General features: G+C 40.7%; 1 protein-coding gene across 2 annotated transcripts in view; it reads left to right on the forward strand.

The window, feature by feature from the left end:
* Klhdc10 (kelch domain containing 10) overlaps positions 1-18,710 on the forward strand; it is a 57,809-nt gene that overhangs the window by 12,649 nt on the left and 26,450 nt on the right. Inside the window, exon 2 of one of the 2 annotated variants that reach the window (XM_006236201.5) lies at positions 17,057-17,143. The exons of the other annotated variant lie outside the window; for it this stretch is intronic. Coding sequence (XP_006236263.1) covers positions 17,057-17,143 — 87 coding nt within the window. The remainder of the gene's footprint in view (positions 1-17,056; positions 17,144-18,710) is intronic. 2 annotated transcript variants of the gene reach the window in all.

Consider the following 18,710-nt stretch of genomic DNA (forward strand, 5'->3'; position numbering starts at 1 on the left):
CAAGGCCCTGGGTTCGGTCCCCAGCTCCGATAAAAAGAACCAAAAAAAAAAAAAAAAATTTAGGGGCTGGAGCACTGACTGCTCTTCCAGAGGTAATAAGTTCAAATCCCAGCAACTACATGGTGGCTCACAACCATCTGTAATGGGATCTGATACCCTCTTTTGGTGTTGTCTGAAGACAGTGACGATGTATTCATATAAATAAAATAAATATTAGGGGCTGGGGATTTAGCTCAGTGGTAGAGCGCTTACCTAGGAAGCGTAAGGCCCTGGGTTCGGTCCCCAGCTCCGAAAAAAAGAACCAAAAAAAAAAAATATTAAAAAAAATTAGGGACTTGAAATAGCCATGGTGTGCGCCTTTTATTCCAGACTCAGGAGGCAGAGGCAGACAAGTGTATCTCTGTGAGTTCAAGGTCAGCCTGAGCTACAAGAAGCGGTCCAGATCAATTAGAGATACATAGTGTGACCCAGTCTCAAAGAAAGGGGCCTAAGTTATGATTTTAAGTGAAACTTGTCTGAACTTACAGGAAAATACTTTAGTGCGCATACTGTCTTATCATTCTGCTTTCCAAGAAAAGAATAGGCTTACTTTTCTGAGATGGCATTGAACTATGTAGCCTACGCTTACCTGTAACTTAAGATCTTCCTGCCTTAGCTTCCAGTGCAACTTGGGTTAGGGGTGTGCACATTGTGCTATTCCCGGAAATAGATATTTCTCCATGTAGTATTTCATTCCAAAGTCATACTAGGCCTAGGTATCTTGCTTACTTTGGCTTTCTTTTCATACTTTTTTTTATTTTTTGAGACAGAATCTTATGTTCATGTTGGCTTTGAACTCATGGTATAGCTGAGAGCTGAGAGTGACCTTGAACTTCTGATTCTCATGAATCCACCTTCCTGATTGTCCTAATAACTTTGTCAAAGCCATACCTAGTTATACCCTTCCAACAAGGCCATACCTTCTAATCCTTCCCAAACAGTTCCACCCATAGGAGACCAAATGTTCAAATATATGCACTTTGAGGGATATTTTATTCAAACCACAAACCTTGAGTTTTGTTTTTGTCTTGTTTTGCCAGGGCTCTCTCTGTAAGTCCTGGCTGCCTGTCCTAGAGCTCCTGCATAGACCAGGTTGGTCTTGAACTCACAGATTCTCCTGCCTCTGTCTCCCTAGTGTAGGAGTTAAAGATGTATACCACCATGCCTGTTTTTTAAGACAAAATTCCCTCCAAAGCCCAGACTGGCTTGAAATGTCCTGTGTAGCCCAGACTGGCCTCCAGCTCAAGACAGGCCCTGCTTCACTGTCCTCAGCACTGTGATTATAAGCTATGCACTCGTAGCCCTGGCTATGTGCTACCTTTTGGGGTTGGGGTAGATACTGAGATTGAACCCATGGTCTCATGCATGCTAGGCAAATGATACACACCACTAAGCTATATTCCTAGTTATATCTGATACACAGAAAAATTTTTGAGACAAGATCATACATACTCTTGAAATACCACATAGCACAGCCTTAGCTCTCAAATGCCGGGACTACAGGCATGGGCCGCCATGTCTGGTTTCCTTATTCAATACTTTTAAGAGTTCCATTTTATTTATTTTATGTGTGAGTTCATATGTAATACATTCCATGGTGCATGTCTGGAGGTCAGAGGTGTCTCAAGAGTCCTCTCCTCCTACCATGTGGGTCCTAGAGATCAAGTTCAGTTTGTCAGCCTTTATTCACTGAGCCATCTCTTTAGTCCACCCTTTGTTGTTTTTGAGACAGGATCTCACTATGTAGCCCTGGTTGACTTGGAGCTCTCTGTAGAGACTTGCCTCAGATGCAGGAATATACCTGCTTCTGACTCCCATGTGCTGAGATTAAACGTATGAACCACCACTGCCCATCAACTTTTTTTTCTTTAAAGATTTATTTTATGTGTATGAATATTTTGCCTGCATGTATGCATGTACATCACATGTGTTCCTGGAGCCTGTGTGGGTCAGAAGAGAAGTGTCAGATCCCTGAGAACTGGAGTTGTGAGAACTGGCCATGAGAGATGTGGTCCTAGACAAGAGCAGCAATTGTTCTTAACTGCTGAACCATCTCTCTAGCCCCATCCATTTTTTAAACAGGTTTTTGCTGTAGATAAAGAGTGGAGATGATACTGAATCAAGAAGTCAGGAGCTGAGGTTGTTGGCTGAGAGGTTGTTGGTTGTTGGCATGCTGTAAAGCATGCTCTTTGTGTACACAAGAGCCTGGAATCAGAATAATAAAAACAAATACCACCACCAACAAAAAGAGAAGTATGCAAATGGATTTAGTAGCTGTAGTGTATATTTCATTGTAGACTCATTTGCAGAAAAATGTAGACTATAATGAAGTCAGGGGTTTTGCTTTTAAATCCTCTGTAAGGATTTAACACAAGAAATTGTTAACACTGAAATCAACCTTATAAATCATAATAAAGTTGCAGAATGAAATTTTATTTTTTCCTCCCCTTTGAAACTTCTTTGAACCATAAGATGTTAAAATTGAAAAAGACCTTAGCCCTGATCTTGGTGGGAGTCCCCTGCACCTACGTGAAAAGCTAGATGGGTGGCTGATACTTGTAGTCCCAGAGCTGTGGAGGCAGAGACAGAAGGATCCTTGAGGCTCTGTGGCCAACCAGCCTATCCCAGTGAGAGAGCCCATCTCAAAACAAGGTGGACATTAAGGAATGAAGCCTGAGGGAGACACCCCTGCCTCCACATGGGATTCACCTTACCCACTAGTACCCAACACACTTTAACATGTACCCACCCACACATACACACACAATAAAAATCTCTTAATAGTTTTTGTTGTTACTAACTTGAACCTTAAGAGGTCTACACATTTAAGACTTTTAGAATAATGCCTGTCTGTTACTTTGAAAGAAAGCTGACACATTGTTTTCAGGTCCTAATTATTCCAAAAAGTTGTCATACATTTGATGGCAACTCCTGTTATTTCTCCTGGTAGGTAGGTGACTTCCCTATAATGTGGTGCAAGTCCATTGAGTTGCCCCCTTGAAAATAGTCATAGATTTGTGAATGTGACTCTTTTTCTTTTTTCTTTCTTTTTTTTTTTTTTCTTTTTTCTTTTTTTCGGAGCTGGGGACCGAACCCAGGACTCTTTTTCTTTTTTTCTTTTCTTTTTTTTTTTTTTTAAAGATTTATTCATTTATTATATATAAGTACACTGTAGCTGTCTTCAGATACACCAGAAGAGGGCATCAGATCTCTTTACAGATGGTTGTGAGCCACCATGTGGTTGCTGGGAATTGAACTCAGGACCTCTGGAAGAGCAGTCAGTGCTCTTAACCACTGAGCCATCTCTCCAGCCCTCTTTTTCTTTTTTATGTAGTTCCATTAACTGCTGTGCCTAACAGATATTCTTCAGGGGCTCTATCATATGTCACATTCTTCTTAGGAAAGAGTCAGGTTTTAGTTCTTTGGAAACTAATTTCTCCAGCCTGAGTTTTAAGATTTATTTATTTTTATTTTATGTGTGTAAATGTTTATCTACCTGCATGTCTGTGCACCATGTGCATGCAATGCCCACAGAGGCCAGAAGGGGGTGTTGGAAACACCCCCCCCCCCCAAGCAGGAATTACAGGTGTTGTGAGCCTCCACATGGGTGTTAGGAGTCAAACCCCAGTCTTCTTCAAGGGCAGCTGGTACTCTAACCACTGAACTAGGTAGGTAAACTCTACCTCCTCCAGCCTGAGTTTAATTTCCAGTACCGAGAGAGGGCTGTCAATGTGTTTTTTTTGCTTTGTTTTGTTTTGTTTTGTTTTTCTAGTCTAGTGTCTCAGTAACTATTGTAGTGAGTAGTTATAAGGATCTGTAAGTATTTGCAATTCCTTTGAGAGTTCTAGGATTTTGGGGGCTTAAGAGACTAGCCAAAAGGGTGGAGTTATTTGTTTTTGTTTGTTTTTTTAGTTTTCATTTTAATTTTTTAAAAGATATGTGTATTTTATATGAGCTTTGCTTGCATGTTTGTATGTGCACTGCATGCCTACCTGGTGCTCAAGAAGGCCAGAGGAGGGCCTCAGATTCCCTGGGCCTAGAGGTAAAGTCGGACCTATGTCTTCTGGAAGAGCAGCAAGTGCTCTTCATCACTGAGACACATCTCCAGATGTGGGTAGAGCTTTATGTTGACATTTTGGCAGACATTCATAAACATTAAGACTATGATGATATTTTAAACCACAGGGTTCTCAGGAATTTTGTATTTATTAGATTCAGATGTAATGCTCCAATCTAACAGATTTATGAATTATAATACTTTTTGATTAATATATGTAAATGTGTAAATTTTAGCTTATTTTTCAAGGATAATCTAGCCAAGAATCAGTCATTTATGTAGATGAGTGTCATATCTGTGCCCTTTCTTTTCCCCAAAGACAAAAGCTCTTCACCTAATGAGCCCACTTTTTTTTTTTTCAGAATAAGGATGCTTGAGTAATAAAACCAAAATGACAAAGACTAGCAAGAGTAGAAGCTGTTCCTCACCATGCTATGCTTCCTTCATAGTTACAGAAGAGATGTCTCTGATAGCCTGCGTTGTTTTATAAAAAATAAGAATAATGTTGGAGGAATAAGAAAATGAAAGAAAATACCGAAACAAGGCAAGAGAAAGCTGTGTAAAGCAGAAAGGACCGCCAGGCTGTTCAGAAAGATCAGGAAGATCAAGCAACGGGAAAATTGAGAACTAGCCATTTCTGCCCACTTACTTGTTTATTCCTCTGGTAGTCCCCTCATAGTTGAGATAATTTATAAATGAGTATTTATGAAAACACAGTGCTTAGCATAAATGTATATAAGCTGTGGTTAAAGTTAAAAGAAATAGCATGCCCAACGTTTAGGGGTGGTGTCTTAGTTGGGGTTCCATTGCTGTGAAGAGACACCATGACCACAGCAACTCTTTTTTTTTTTTTTTTTCCGGAGCTGGGGACCAAACCCAGGGCCTTGCGCTCGCTAGGCAAGCGCTCTACCACTGAGCTAAATCCCCAACCCCCACAGCAACTCTTATAAAGGAAAACTATTAATTAGGGTTGGCTTACGGTTTCAGAGGTTTAGTCCCTTATCGTTATGGTGGCTTATAGGCAGACATGATGCTGGAGAAGGAGCTAAGAGTTCTATATCTGGATCTGCAGGTCAGGAAGAGACAGTCACTGGCCTGGCTTGAGAATCTGAGACCTCAAAGCCCACCCCCAATGATAAACTTCCTACAAGAAGGTCACACCTGCTTCAGCATGCCATACCTCCTACAAGTGCCACTCCCTGTTCACTTTTGGGGGCCATTTTCACTCAAAGCACCACAGGTAGAAAGTTGCTTTTGCCTCAGTATACTGCTCAAAGATGTCTTTGCTGTTGTTAATATTAGGGAAGTATAGTAGAGGAGAGTAAGTAGTTGTCTTAGTCGGGGTTTCTATTCCTGCATAAACATCATGACCAAGAAGCAAGTTGGGAAGGAAAGGGTTTATTCAGCTTACACTTCCACATTGCTGTTCATCACTAAAGGAAGTCAAGACTGGAACTCAAGCAGGTCAGGAAGTAGGAGCTGATCCAGAGGCCATGGAGGGATGTTTCTTACTGGCTTGCTTCTGCTGGCTTGCTCAGCTTGCTCTCTTATAGAACTCAAGATCACGAGCCCAGGGATGGCACCACCTACAATAGGCTGGGTCCTCCCCGCTTGATCACTCGTTGAGAAAATGCGTTATAGGTGGACCTCATGAAGGCATTTCCACAACTGAGGCTCCTTTTTCTGTGATAACTTCAGCTTGTGTCAAGTTGACACACAAAACTAGCCAGTGCAGTAGTCAACAGCTCCTTACACTGTAGCTAGAAGGTTCGTTTATAAAGGCATCATCCGAGTACTGAGGCTATCAGTGCCTTGATTGTTTTGAACAGGGTCTTCTGTAGCCTAGGCAGGCCACAAACACAAAATGAATCAGGGCTGTCCTGCTTTTATTTCCCAAGTACTGGAGTTACAGGTCTATGCTACCGCTATAGGCTCACCACAGTTGTTCTTAATTAATAGGCTTTGTTTTGTTTAATTCCTGAGATTTTGATGTGATAGAAAACATTATCTTATTCTGTTAGCCACAGTGACTTCCTCTGGTTTTGATTTTTAATGAGATTTGGCAATGCAGAGTGTAATGGAGATACTATCAGAATCATAGAAGAGTAACCCCTTTGGACGATTACAAGACTGACCTTACTGAGGGTCAGTGTTTTAGTCTTCATTCAGCAAGTATCGATTAAATGGCTTTATTAGACATACCTGTTTAGGTGCCACACTGCACTATAATCAAGAGCATAAGGGAAATTTAGATTTATGTGCACTGGTTCAGCTGGACTTGGTGATGCCTAAGTCCTGTAATCTGGAATTTGGGATACTGAGGCAGAAAGAGTTTAAGGCCAGCGATCCCAGGTAAACTATAGCAGCTTCATTCATGTAGAGGTCTGTCTCTAACAAGCAAGCAAGCAAGCAAAAAACAAAAACAAAAAAACAAGAAAAACCATGGGTTTACATTCAAGACTTTTCACTTGGTACTCGGGTGTTCTTGTACAAATCTCACTATTCTTAGTGTCCTCATGTGTAAATTGGGAATCATGGTAGTGTCAGTATGATAGAGTTGTGGAGAGGATTAAATGAGTTTTAATAGTGCTGGGGTTGGTGGACTGGGATTCGTGACTGACAAAAGACAGACAAACACTGCAGGATAAATTTAGGCTTCTCAGTAGCAAGGGAATCAGCTTCTCAAGAACTGAACCTCAAACTCTTTTTCCAGAGCCTCTTTATTGTTACACAAAAGTCATTTTTAGCAAGTCAATTTCCACATACCAAAACCTCTTATCTGATCTAGGGGTTGTCTTGAGAGACTATAACCTTAAGCAATTCTCAGCCTTCCGGGACATCCTAGTTTGCCAGCCGTGTCTCAAAACTGTGCCAAAGCTCTGAGAATCCTTCAAAGGAACAGCCCCATAAACTCTCAGACAACAGTTATTGACAAAGGCTACTACTGCAGAGCCTAGGCGCCACCACTGTGGAATTCATTCCGGATACAGCGGCTCTGCTAAGAACCTGCTATGAGCTAGTGAGGCGAGCAGTTGTTTTCATGTATATGTATAGTGCTGTGGCTAATCAAACTAGACCATAATACATCATGGCACCATGAGTTATACTTTAGTTTGCTGTTTGTTTGTATACGTTATTTCAAAAAGTTCTATTTGAGATAGAACTGAAGCCCTAAGGAGTATTCTTCAAGAAGGAAGAGCAAAGATGTGGATTAGATCCCCCATCCCCCGTCTCTGTGTCCGTGTTTGCAGAGGGTGAGGGTAGTGTTGCTTCATTGTGTAGTCTTGGCTGTTCTGGAGCTTAGTGTTATAAACGAGGCCTGCACTGAGCTTCCAGAGACCTGCCTGCCTCTGCTTGTGGAGTGTTGGGATTTAAGCTGTGCTGTCATGTCTGGTCCTCAGCTCAGATTTCTTGGTTACAGGAATGCCTCGACATGCCTGGCCTGTAGTTCATATATTTTTTTTTTCTTTTCTTTTTTTCGGAGCTGGGGACCAAACCCAGGACCTTGCGCTTGCTAGGCAAGTGCTCTACCACTGAGCTAAACCCCCAACCCCTGTAGTTTATATTTTTAAGAGCAAAAGGCAGAAATTTAAAACTAATGATATGTAAGTGCTAGAATACATACTCAAGTGTTCATTTTCCTAAATTTAAAAGAAAGTAGTTTATTTAGCAAGTGATCAATACTAAACCAGAATTTGCTATTGTGAGTTTTAGAATGCTATCTGTTCAGGTGCACACCTGAACACCTCTGGGAACTTTGGGAGTGGCATGTTACATGTTAGGTTTTTATCACTCCTTTTATTTCAGCTGCTCCCCCATCCTAGGTAAATGGTGCTGTCTCATTCAGGGCAGGTCCCCCTATCCCCTGCCTAATTAATCTCCTGGGATGCCTTCACAGAAGCACTCAGAGGTGTGCTTTACTAATCCGGTGGGTTTTCCCTTCCCTTTCCTCTTTTGCTTAATTGTTTTTTTTTTGGGGGGGGTGCTTACTATTTTGTGTGTATGATCATTTTGCCTATGTGTGTGTATGTGCTCTGTATGCATGCTTGGTGCCTGAGGAGGTGGTGAGCCTCCATGTAGGTGTTGGAAATCAAATCTAAGTCCTTTGCAAGAGCAAGTGCTCTTAATCACTGAGCCAACAACTCTCCAGCCCTCCTAGCTGTTTCTTAGTTCAGTCAGGTTGATGATTAAAATTAAGTGTCACAAATCCAAGCCCACTTCTTGTCAACTTATCAGATACATCTGTTTAAGCTTGTCATTTCCACCTCTGCTCCCCTCCCCCTGCCACCATTAAAGGGTTTATGTCTGTTTCAGAATGCAAAGTGCATTAGCACATCTCTAGGAGTCCTCATAATCCTACTGTTTCCAGCATTGCTAACAAGTCCAGGTTCAAAGTCTCATCTGAGAGGCTGAGCAGAGACTCAGCACTTAAGAGCACAGCTGCTCCAGAATTAAGTTTCCAGTACCCACGTTAGGTGGCAGCTCACAGCCACCTTTAACTCTAGCCCCAGAAGATGTCCTGTCTCTGGCCTTTATAAGCACCTACACTCACATGCACATACCTACATACGAGCACACACACCTGCACATAATCAACAATAAAAATCTTTTTAAAAATGGTACATGAATGACTTGTTGGAAAACAAGTTTGGAAAAACAAACAAAAATAATAGAACTCCATGCAGTAATCTCATTGTCACCCAAGCATGATAATCTTTGACTGTCCTTCTAAATTCAAGCACACAACCCTACAGTGTCATGTGAGGCCCCATGTCTGCCACTAGCTTAAAGAAGAGTCTCACTTAGGTATTTGCTGCTGTGGTCTCTTTTCTCTTGGGCTGCTGACCTCAGAGAAACACTTGTCTGGGCAGCCAGGTGTGAACAGGGCGCTCTGGGGTCCTAAGTGTGGCCCAGCCAATGCCCAATGCCCCTGAAGCATTTCCCTGCTGTCCTTTTGTAAGATGCATCTTTTTAGAGGGACTCCTTTTGTCAGCAGCCAAAGCTTCATTGGTTTTGACTTACATATGCTGCCTTTCCTGGCCAAGCTGCGCATTTTTCCACTTCTCAACTGTTTGGCTCAACTTTTATCCCCAGTTCTCACTCACTGCAACCCAGTTAAAAGCAGTCAGCAATGTCTATGCCATAGCCCGAATGCTGAACTGTTCAGAAAATTCTCTACTAGATTCATTTAGTCTACCACTCTTAAGGCATGGGCAAAATATAGACAAATTCTTTGCTATGATAAGACACAAGTGGTCCCATGTCCAGTTTCAAGAGAGTCCTCATTTCTACTTGGAAGAAGCCTGGTGAGTTGTCTCTACTACGAAGTTTTGACTTCCTACCAGAATTAAGCTAAGCTTGTAGCAGTAGTTCTAGGACTTCTGTGGTATGCATTCCAAACTCTTCTAAATTCCTCCTGTAAACCAGGTACAAAGACTTCAGAACCAAAGGTTCTCTCTCTCTCTCTCTCTCTCTCTCTCTCTCTCTCTCTCTCTCTGTGTGTGTGTGTGTATGTGTGTGTGTGTTAATTTTTCATTTCTGTGACTTAACACCAGAGAAACAACTTAAAAGGAGAAACGTTATCTTGAGATGACTTCAGACTTGAGATGCTTCTGTCCATAGTCCTTGGTTCCATGGTTTCTGGGGCCATGCTAAGGTGGACTGTTATAGAAGCATCTTGGGTTGGCTGCGCACTCATGGTAGGCAGGGAGCAGTAAAGGAAAACACCTGTGTTTTAGTCACTGTTACTGCTATGAAGAGACATCATGACTGAGGCAGCTCCTAAAGGCTTGCTTACAGAGTTTTTCAGGAAGGCTTACAGAAGGCCTTTTAAGAGGTTTAGTTCATTATCATCATGGTAGGAAGCATGGAGGCAAGAATGGCCCTGGAGCTGAAAGCTTTACACCCTGTTTCACAGGCAGCAGTGACAGAGAGAAAGGCTCAGGCCTGGTATGAGCTTTTGAAACCTCAGAGGCCACCTCTAGTGGCCTACCTCCTTCACAGCTCCTAATCCTTCCAAACAGTTCTTCATATGGGGACCCAGCATGGAGATACCTGAGTCTCTGGGGGCCATTGCTATTCACACTACCACAGCCTGTCCCAGCCTATATTCATAGTGGGCCTTCTGCTCTCTGAAAACAGCCTCACAAACACACCCCAGGTACCTCTAAATCCAACTAAGCTGACATCAAGATTAACTATGGAAATGTCTTGGTAAAACTGGTGCATTTTGGGGTTGGGGATTTAACTCAGTGGTAGAGCACTTGCCTAGCAAGCGCAAGGCCCTAGGTTCAGTCCCCAGCTGAGGAGGCGGGGGAACTGGTGCATTTTACCCTTTATAATTCCCTTCTGACCTACCCAAGTTGCCCCACACGTCAACATTTCATAGATGTTTGTTTAACCAGTCACTGAAGGAAATTGGGGTTGCTTCATATTTTAACCCTTGTGAATAAATTTGTCATGAACTTTGTGTATATGTTTTATGTGAACATAAAATTTCACTTATTTGAGATAAATGCTCAAGAACATAATTCTACAGTAAGCACCTGTTTAACCTTGCTGTGATGTCTCTTTCATAGTGATTGTGTAACATTTATTTTCTGCCTGCCTGCCTGCCTGCCTGCCTGCCTGCCTGCCTGCCTGCCTGCCTTCCTTCCTTCCTTCCTTCCTTCCTTCCTTTCTTCCTTTCTCCCCCCTCCCCGCCCCCCACACTTTTGGCAGGAGAGGGTTGAGACAGATTTCACTGTGTAGCCCTGGCTGCCCTGGAACTCATTATGTAGACCATGCTGGCCTCAACTTACAGATACTTTGCCTCTGCCTATCAAATGCTGGATTAGGTATTACCACACCTGGGAGTGTTTACATGACCTAGTTTCTATGCATGCTCACCAGTATTCATTTTTTAAATTGTATTTGTTCTGATATGATACACAGTTTTGAAAACTCTTTTAAAAATATTTATGCTATGTGTATGGGTTTTTGCCTTCTGTCGTCATGAGGGTTTCTGTTGCTGTGATGAAACACCATGACCAAAGCAACTCGAGGAGGAAATGGTCACCTTCACTCACACTTCCACAGCACAGTCCATCATGGAAGGTAGTTAGACAGAAGGAGCCTGGATGGAGGAGCTGATGAAGAGCTCACTCAGTCTGCTTTCTTAAGTGACCCAGACCATTAGCCCAGGGGCGGACACACACACACACACACACACACACACACACACACACGCAGAAAATGTTCTACAGGCTTGCCTATAGCTGGATCTTATGAAGGCATTTTCTCAATTGATGATCCTTCCTTTCAAATGACTTGTGTCAAGCTGACATACACTAGCCAGCACACCTGGCTATATGCATGTGCACCATGTATGTGCCTGGTATCCCTTTAGGTCAGAAGAAGGTATCGGGTACCCTGGAACTAGAATTACATATGACTGTGAGCTGCCACATGGGTGCTGGGAACTGATTATGGGTCCTCTGCAAGAACAACAGGTGTCCTTACAAATGAGCCATCTCTCCAGCCCCTCCACGTCAGTTTTGAGAGAAACCAAAATCAAGGACTTTTTAGCAAAAGATGTATTTAGTCTCACGCACGTACGTGTGTGTGTGTGTGTGTGTGTGTGTGTGTGTGTGTGTGTGTGTGTTTCTTGTTTGAGGTTTTGTTTGTTTGGTTTTTGAGATAGGGTCACTATATAACCTTGGCTGGCCTGGAACTCACTAAGTAGACCAGGCTGGCCTCAAACTCAGAGATCTATCTGCTTGTTGGGTGCTAGGATTAAAGGTCTGCTCCATCACACTCTGGCTTTTATGTGTGTGTTTTGAGACAGTCTCCCCTATCTAGCCCAAACTAATTGCAGTTATGAATGTCAGTAATTTGTTATTTCCCAGTCAGCCAATGCTTGTTTACTAAGATTTGAGGCTTCCCTGGTCACTCTCTCTGATGTCCTGTTAAATATTATTTTTTATTCCATATGCATATGTTGAGTGATTCCCTTTTCAGATTTCTGAGGGAGCAATTTTATTGTGTCCTTAAACATCCAAAAATGCCCTTCCTTATACATGAAAAAGAGATTAAATGTAGAATTCTAGGTTTAAAGATTGAATATGGCAGTGAATGCCTATAGTCCCAGCCCTCGGGAGGCAAAAAAGGAGGCTCATAGTCAACATAAGCCTGGCCACAAAGTGAGAATCCCATCTCAGAACACAAAACAACAATATCTACCTGTCCCTTCCCCCAAAAAATCCTAAGTAAAAGAATATGTAATTGTAGAGTAAGTTGGAAAGATGATTCTTGTTACCTGTAAGACTTAATCAGTTAACTTCCTTGTCACTTTTCAAAAATTAATGGATAATAGATGTTTGTATTTAACTCTGAATTCTCATTTTTTTTTCTTTTTTTTTCGGAGCTGGGGACCGAACCCAGGGCCTTGCGCTTGCTAGGCAAGCGCTCTACCACTGAGCTAAATCCCCAACCCTCACTTTTTTTATTTATATATTTACTTATTTGCTTTTGGTTTGTTGATACAGTGTCTGATTATGTAGTCTTGGCTGCCTTGGAACTTTGCGTGTAGACCAGGCTGGCCTCAAACTTCTGGTGATCCTCTTGGCTCTGCCCTCCGTGTGAGTGTGCGGGTTACAGGCATATGCAGCCACAGCACTGAGTTCTCACTGGAAATCACTTGTTTACGAGTGTTCTTCCTTATGCTGGCACCTCTGCTTTAAATACTGTACCGATATAAGTTTGGGACTGAAGTGTCATGTTAGTCTTCCAGTTTTTTTTCCATATTATTTAGGTGTTCTGGGCTCTTTCCATTTCCGTATGAAGCTTAAGATTCACTTGTTCACTTCTGTAAAGCAAAAAACACAGTACTTCAAATTTTGATAGAGTTACTTCTTTTTGGTATCTTAACATCTACTTCTCACTTTTACCATGTTTGGGTCTTGATTTTATGCTGGTTCATCCTGCTTTGAGAATCTTTGCTAGCCTTGCTATGACTTCCCCTCAGTGTTTTGCACAGATCCCACTGATTGCGGTAGGGAGAAGAGTGGACACTGGATGAGTGGTGAGCTAGAGTGTACCTGATACCAACCATTCTCTACTGTAGCTGCCCTTAATCTGTCAGAATGCCAATATCCACACAGGGCTCTTCTTAGGCCCCTCATGGTCATTGCCACCTGTCTCATCTGGGAGCAAATACCTCTTCTTAAACACTTGGCTCAAGGAGACAAATAGGTAGGAGGGGTGGATCTGTAACATAACTTCTATGTATCACCAACCAACAGTGTGGTGAGTTTTACAGACTGTTTCAGCTCTTTGTGCTGCCTGCCTGCCTGCCTGCCTCTGTGGTCTTAGTTCAGTGTTTAAACCAGTAAAAGCCACCTCTCACCCACTCCTGGTTGTTATTGGACTGACTTCTGAGTCTGTTCTCTTAACTTTCCCTTTCTTCTTTTGACTTCTCACTGACTCCGCCTAGTTTTAGGTATTTGTCTTTCTTCTGTAGGCCTCCCACCTCCATCAGGGTTCACTGTGTAGCCTTGGCTGTGCTGGGGCACACTCTGTAGACCACACTATTTTCGAACTCAGATATACTTGCCTCTGCCTCCCAAGGGATCGAAAGCATGCACTACCTCTGTAGATTTGTAAAAAGATGACATTATTTATGAAATTGGGGAGAAGCTAAGTTAGCTTGTGTCTTGCTAAAGTTTTAATTTTAGTCAATGATTATAGAGATGCAAATTTTGTAAAAAAGAAGAAAAGGTAGCAGATAAAATATTGGTTAAATGTTAAGAGAAATTGTTTTTCTTTGTGAAGACTTATTTTAAAATAAGCATTAATGGAGAATGGTAGTTTGCTTAATTTTAACCACAAGCAGCTTGATGTTTGTGTAAACTTTAATGAATAGAAATTTAGGTCAGGAATACATTTATGAAATTTAAAAGGTGTGTGTTTCTGTAAAAATAAAAAAGTGCATGTGTACACTACTGTTGTTACTGTTATGCTACTATGCCTCCTCCTTCCCTCTCCTCCCCTTTGTTCTCTATTTTTTCCTCCTCTTCTCCTCTCTCCCCCCTTTGCCCTCTCTTTCATCTCTGCTCTTTGGGTGAAGATGAGCACATGGGTCCTACAGTCAGCATCCATTTTGACTGACTAACTTCCATGAAGTTAGCATTACCTTTTTCTGTGACAGAAATAACATGTTGGTTGCTGCGAGAGAAACATGCCAATGATGTTTAACAGTTCTAATAAAACAAAACGGGGTGGGCGCTTAGGTTTGACCCCAGGATCTTGTGCATGCTAGCCAAGTGTGCTCTATACGGAGCTACGCACCCAGCTCTCCCAAAGACCTTTGCTTACAGCTTTGATTCACTAATTTTTTTGTTATTTCTATATTCTAAAGTAGTTTTAAATTTCACATGGCACCTGGATGTGGAAGATTCAGAAAGAGGCAGGTGGATCTCTGTGAGTTCCAGCCCAGCCTGGTCTATATATTGAGTTCCAGGGCAGCCAAACCTACGCAAGGAGGTCCTATCTCAAAAAAGCAAAAGGAAAATTCATATGATTATATTATTTTCTATAAATAATATGCCATATCATTTTTGGCCAACATAAAAAGAGTAATTACTCCAACCTTAGGCATAACTACACTGTTAACAGTTTGGTGTGTTTCTTTCCAGTATTTTTTTAAATTATGTTTTCAAAAATTAAAGTAATATGGTATTGTCTTTTTCCAGTCCAAAAGTAATGTGTTCTCAAAAGCTTGGAAAACAAAGGAGAAAAAAACAAAATCACTCATAAACTCTTACCCAGAAATGATCACAATTAAAATTTGATATAAATCTTTTATATTTTTCATGATCATATACTTTTTTAGTAATATTATTTCATGTTGTAATGCTACTTTGTAACTGGTTCATTTGCAATATATTGTAAATGCTTGTTAATGTTAATAGCCTTATATAAACTTTTAAGTGGTATGTAGCATATGAAGATATTTAAGTATGTTTAACTAACATACTTAACCATCTCCCTCTTGTTGGACAGTGAAAGTGTTTATAATTTTTTACCATTATAAATATTACCATAGTTAATATCTTTGTCCATACATCTTTCCATGTATCTATGGTTATTTCTTTAGGAATAGATTCCTAGAAGTGGAATAGCTGGGTCAAAGGGTATGTACACTTTAACACTTTTGATACATAAAATTGTCAAATTTAAGCTAACCACTTGTTATATTCTGTCTTGTATTGCTATTCAGTGGTTGTGTGTGCCTGTCTCGTCTTTCTAAATGGAGCATAAGTGAGAGTAAGGGAAGTGTATAATATGTGTTAGTATCTTTGGCAGTATGACTTCCTGTGTGGGACTCATGAGTCATCATGGTGTATCATTGATTCAAAGCAGTGGTTCAGTCTGTACATTTAAAAATATATATGTTTGTGTATATATTAGAGTAATATTAGAGTATATTTTTGTTTGCAAATTTTCTATTTTTCTAAGTAAAGATATGTAAAAGCATAACCAATGCAATTTTCTATCATCATTCTCTTAGAAAAATAAAGACTATTTAACAAAAAAGGTAGACCTTTGAAGAGAACATTTAGCTTTTTGTCATATTTTTCTTATTTTATATTGGGCTGGGAATTTTCACTTTAACCTAGCAGCAATCTAGAGACCAACATTCGGGAACCACATACTTAAAAGATTTTATATATTTTGCCAGATATATAATTTCCCCTTAAGTCTCTTTTCTCCATAGTATTGTGAAGGTCATATTACTGCACTAAACAGAATTTGTGTTTCTCCATGTCAAGTGTTTGAATACACAAGCTAGACCTTCTGATGATCATCTGAATATTTCTTCAATTGCTTAAAGCAAAACCCACTCTCTTCCTAGGGAACTGGAGCCAGAGTAGGTGGGATGTAGTGGGAGGAGGGATGTTTAGGTGGAGCCCTCACCTCCATCATCAGTCAGTTTCCTTTGGCTTCCTTCCTCACATGTGTCTACAAAAGATCTGTGAGGGCTTTTACAGCCCTTGTTACACCTACCTCACTGTATGTGATTATTTGTTTATACAAGTCCTTTGCTTACCTGAGCAGGAGTTCTAGGTAGGATGAGTCATATCCTTCTTTTGCAACTCTAGATCCTAAAACAGGGATGCAGGCATAGCAGGTGCCTAAGAAAATGAGTGTGGATTGCTGAGGGAATTATATGATGTAATATAAACTTTATGTGTTATGCAAACAATGTTTGTTTTTTTGACAAGAGCTATTTTAATGGGAGGTATCAAAACTTTGGGAAGAGAGAAAATTGCTCCTTTGAACAGTTCTATGAGTTCATTACATTTTTCTTCTGTTTCATAAGAAAACACATTTTAATTGGGATTAGCATGGAGTTAATTTGCTTCCTAGGAGGCATATGTACTCCTTCTCCCTTTGCTACATGGAGGTGCCCAGATAGTAATGTTTTGTTTGACTTGGTTGTCACTTAGTTTTAATTTTTAAGACCAGCAGATTTCTTATTGAAGGCCAGCATCCATGGCTTTGTAACTAGTAAAAGAAACCGTGAGCGGAGGAGCCTGTGTTGGACCTGACGCTTTTGGGTGGAGTGCCTTTTGGCTTCATTGGCTTTAAAAGACTGCTCTTTCTAGTCGATTCTAAAATTCCTGGTAAATTTTTGCCACAAGATGGCATTGGTGATTATTTGAGTGCACATGCTATTGAACCAGCTTTAAAAAGGTGCACATGATTTCAGTGTTGTTGGGGGGGTAAGAGTTGAAGACTTTCATCACTGCTTATGTATTGTCATTTTAACTTCCAGAGTTAAATGATACTTTATATCACTTTCCTTCTGTATTCAAGTACTGTTTTGTTTTCTGTTTTCTGTCTTTATAATACAGTAACTATGTATTATTTGCCATGTGTTGTATGTGTCTGACTTACTGCTGATAATTGTGGTGACAGGTAAGAAGAAAATACGATGGGACCCAGTTAGGAGGCGCTTCATTCAGTCCTGTCCCATCATAAGGATCCCTAACAGGTTCTTGAGAGGTGGGTGATAACTAGCAAGAGGTCTGTGCTTCCTGTGGGTTGAAGGGAATTTTGAATGGCTTTTCTAAATTCAAAACTGTTTTCTTTAAGTTGTATTAACAGCCAAAATTGAAGCAAGTCTAGGCCTTAGTTCTAAATTTATGTTTTATATTGACGACTGCTGGGATTGTAAAGACAAGTTTTGGGGAACTTAGATTCTCTCAGTGTATCTTAGATAGAGTAGACCACCTCATCAGTATCAGTGGCAGTCCACCATAGCCATCTCAAAAAAACTTCAAGTGTAGGATGTGATTCTAAGGAAGAGATGAGTGATGATGTGAGTCTAACTAAAACCCTTTGTATCAAATATCATACATTAAAAACATAGCCAGGGAAAGCGTGTGTAACAGGTCGTTAATCTGAATATAAAGAGTTCCCAGAAACTAGTACTCTATACGTACTAGAAAAATAAGTGAATGCATATGAATAGTCAGTACAGACCAAAGTGCTAGCTGGGGAGGGCAACTGGCTTGGAGTCTAACAGTGCTTATTGCTAGGCTTGGTGACCTGAGCTTGCTCTCTGGGACCCACAAGGTAGAGGCAGAGAAACTACTCCAACAACTTGTCCTGACTTCACACATGTGCACTTCCACAGCATGTGTACACACACACATGCAACACATGGAATGTATACATAAATAATATATAAATGGAATAAAAAGTTAAAAAGCATGTAGTATCATACACCTTTAAAGCAGGTAGATCAGTGAATTCCAAGCCACATAGCAAGTTCCAGAACAGTCAGGGTTAGACATTAAGACCCTTTCTCAAAAAACAAACAACAAAGACCACCTAAGGAAAGTTCCACAGCTGCTGTAGATGTTTCCGTATCTAGTTTTTAACATATTTAGCAGCCAGACCCTGGAACATGAACAGACTTAAAACCAGGCCTGAATGGGTGAAGCTAAGAAATTCAGTGATAGCAAGCCACCTCTCAGCACAAATGATGTTATTGATAAATGTCAAAGTTACTTTAGCAGTGTGTGATGGAAAAATTATATAAGTAGCTTAGCAAAGAAAGATGTTTAGTTCTGTAATATTTTCTTTTTAAATTAAAATGCTAATTTATTGCATTTTTTAAACAGAAATTTAACTTAGTTTGAAATAAGCATAAATTAGACTTCAAAAGCAATGCAGCATTATTTTAAGTACTCATGCTTTCTATATATAAGCGTAATTAAGAAGTAATTTAAGGCCAGGCATGGTGGTTCAGGTTTATTTATTTTTATTTATTTTTTTTATTTTTTTTTGGTTCTTTTTTTCGGAGCTGGGGACCAAACCCAGGGCCTTGCGCTTCCTAGGTAAGCGCTCTACCACTGAGCTAAATCCCCAGCCCCTTATTTTTATTTTTTAAAGATTTATTTACTTTTATTATATATGAGTACACTGTAGCTGCTGTCAGACACACCAGAAGAGGGCATCTGATCTCATTCCAGATGGCTGTGAGCCACCATGTGGTTGCTGGGATTTGAACTCAGGACCTCTGGAAGAACAGTCGGTTCTCTTAACCACTGAGCCATCTCTCCAG

This window comes from Rattus norvegicus, chromosome 4 (genome assembly GCF_036323735.1).
Source record: "Rattus norvegicus strain BN/NHsdMcwi chromosome 4, GRCr8, whole genome shotgun sequence".
Classification (NCBI taxonomy): domain Eukaryota; kingdom Metazoa; phylum Chordata; class Mammalia; order Rodentia; family Muridae; genus Rattus; species Rattus norvegicus.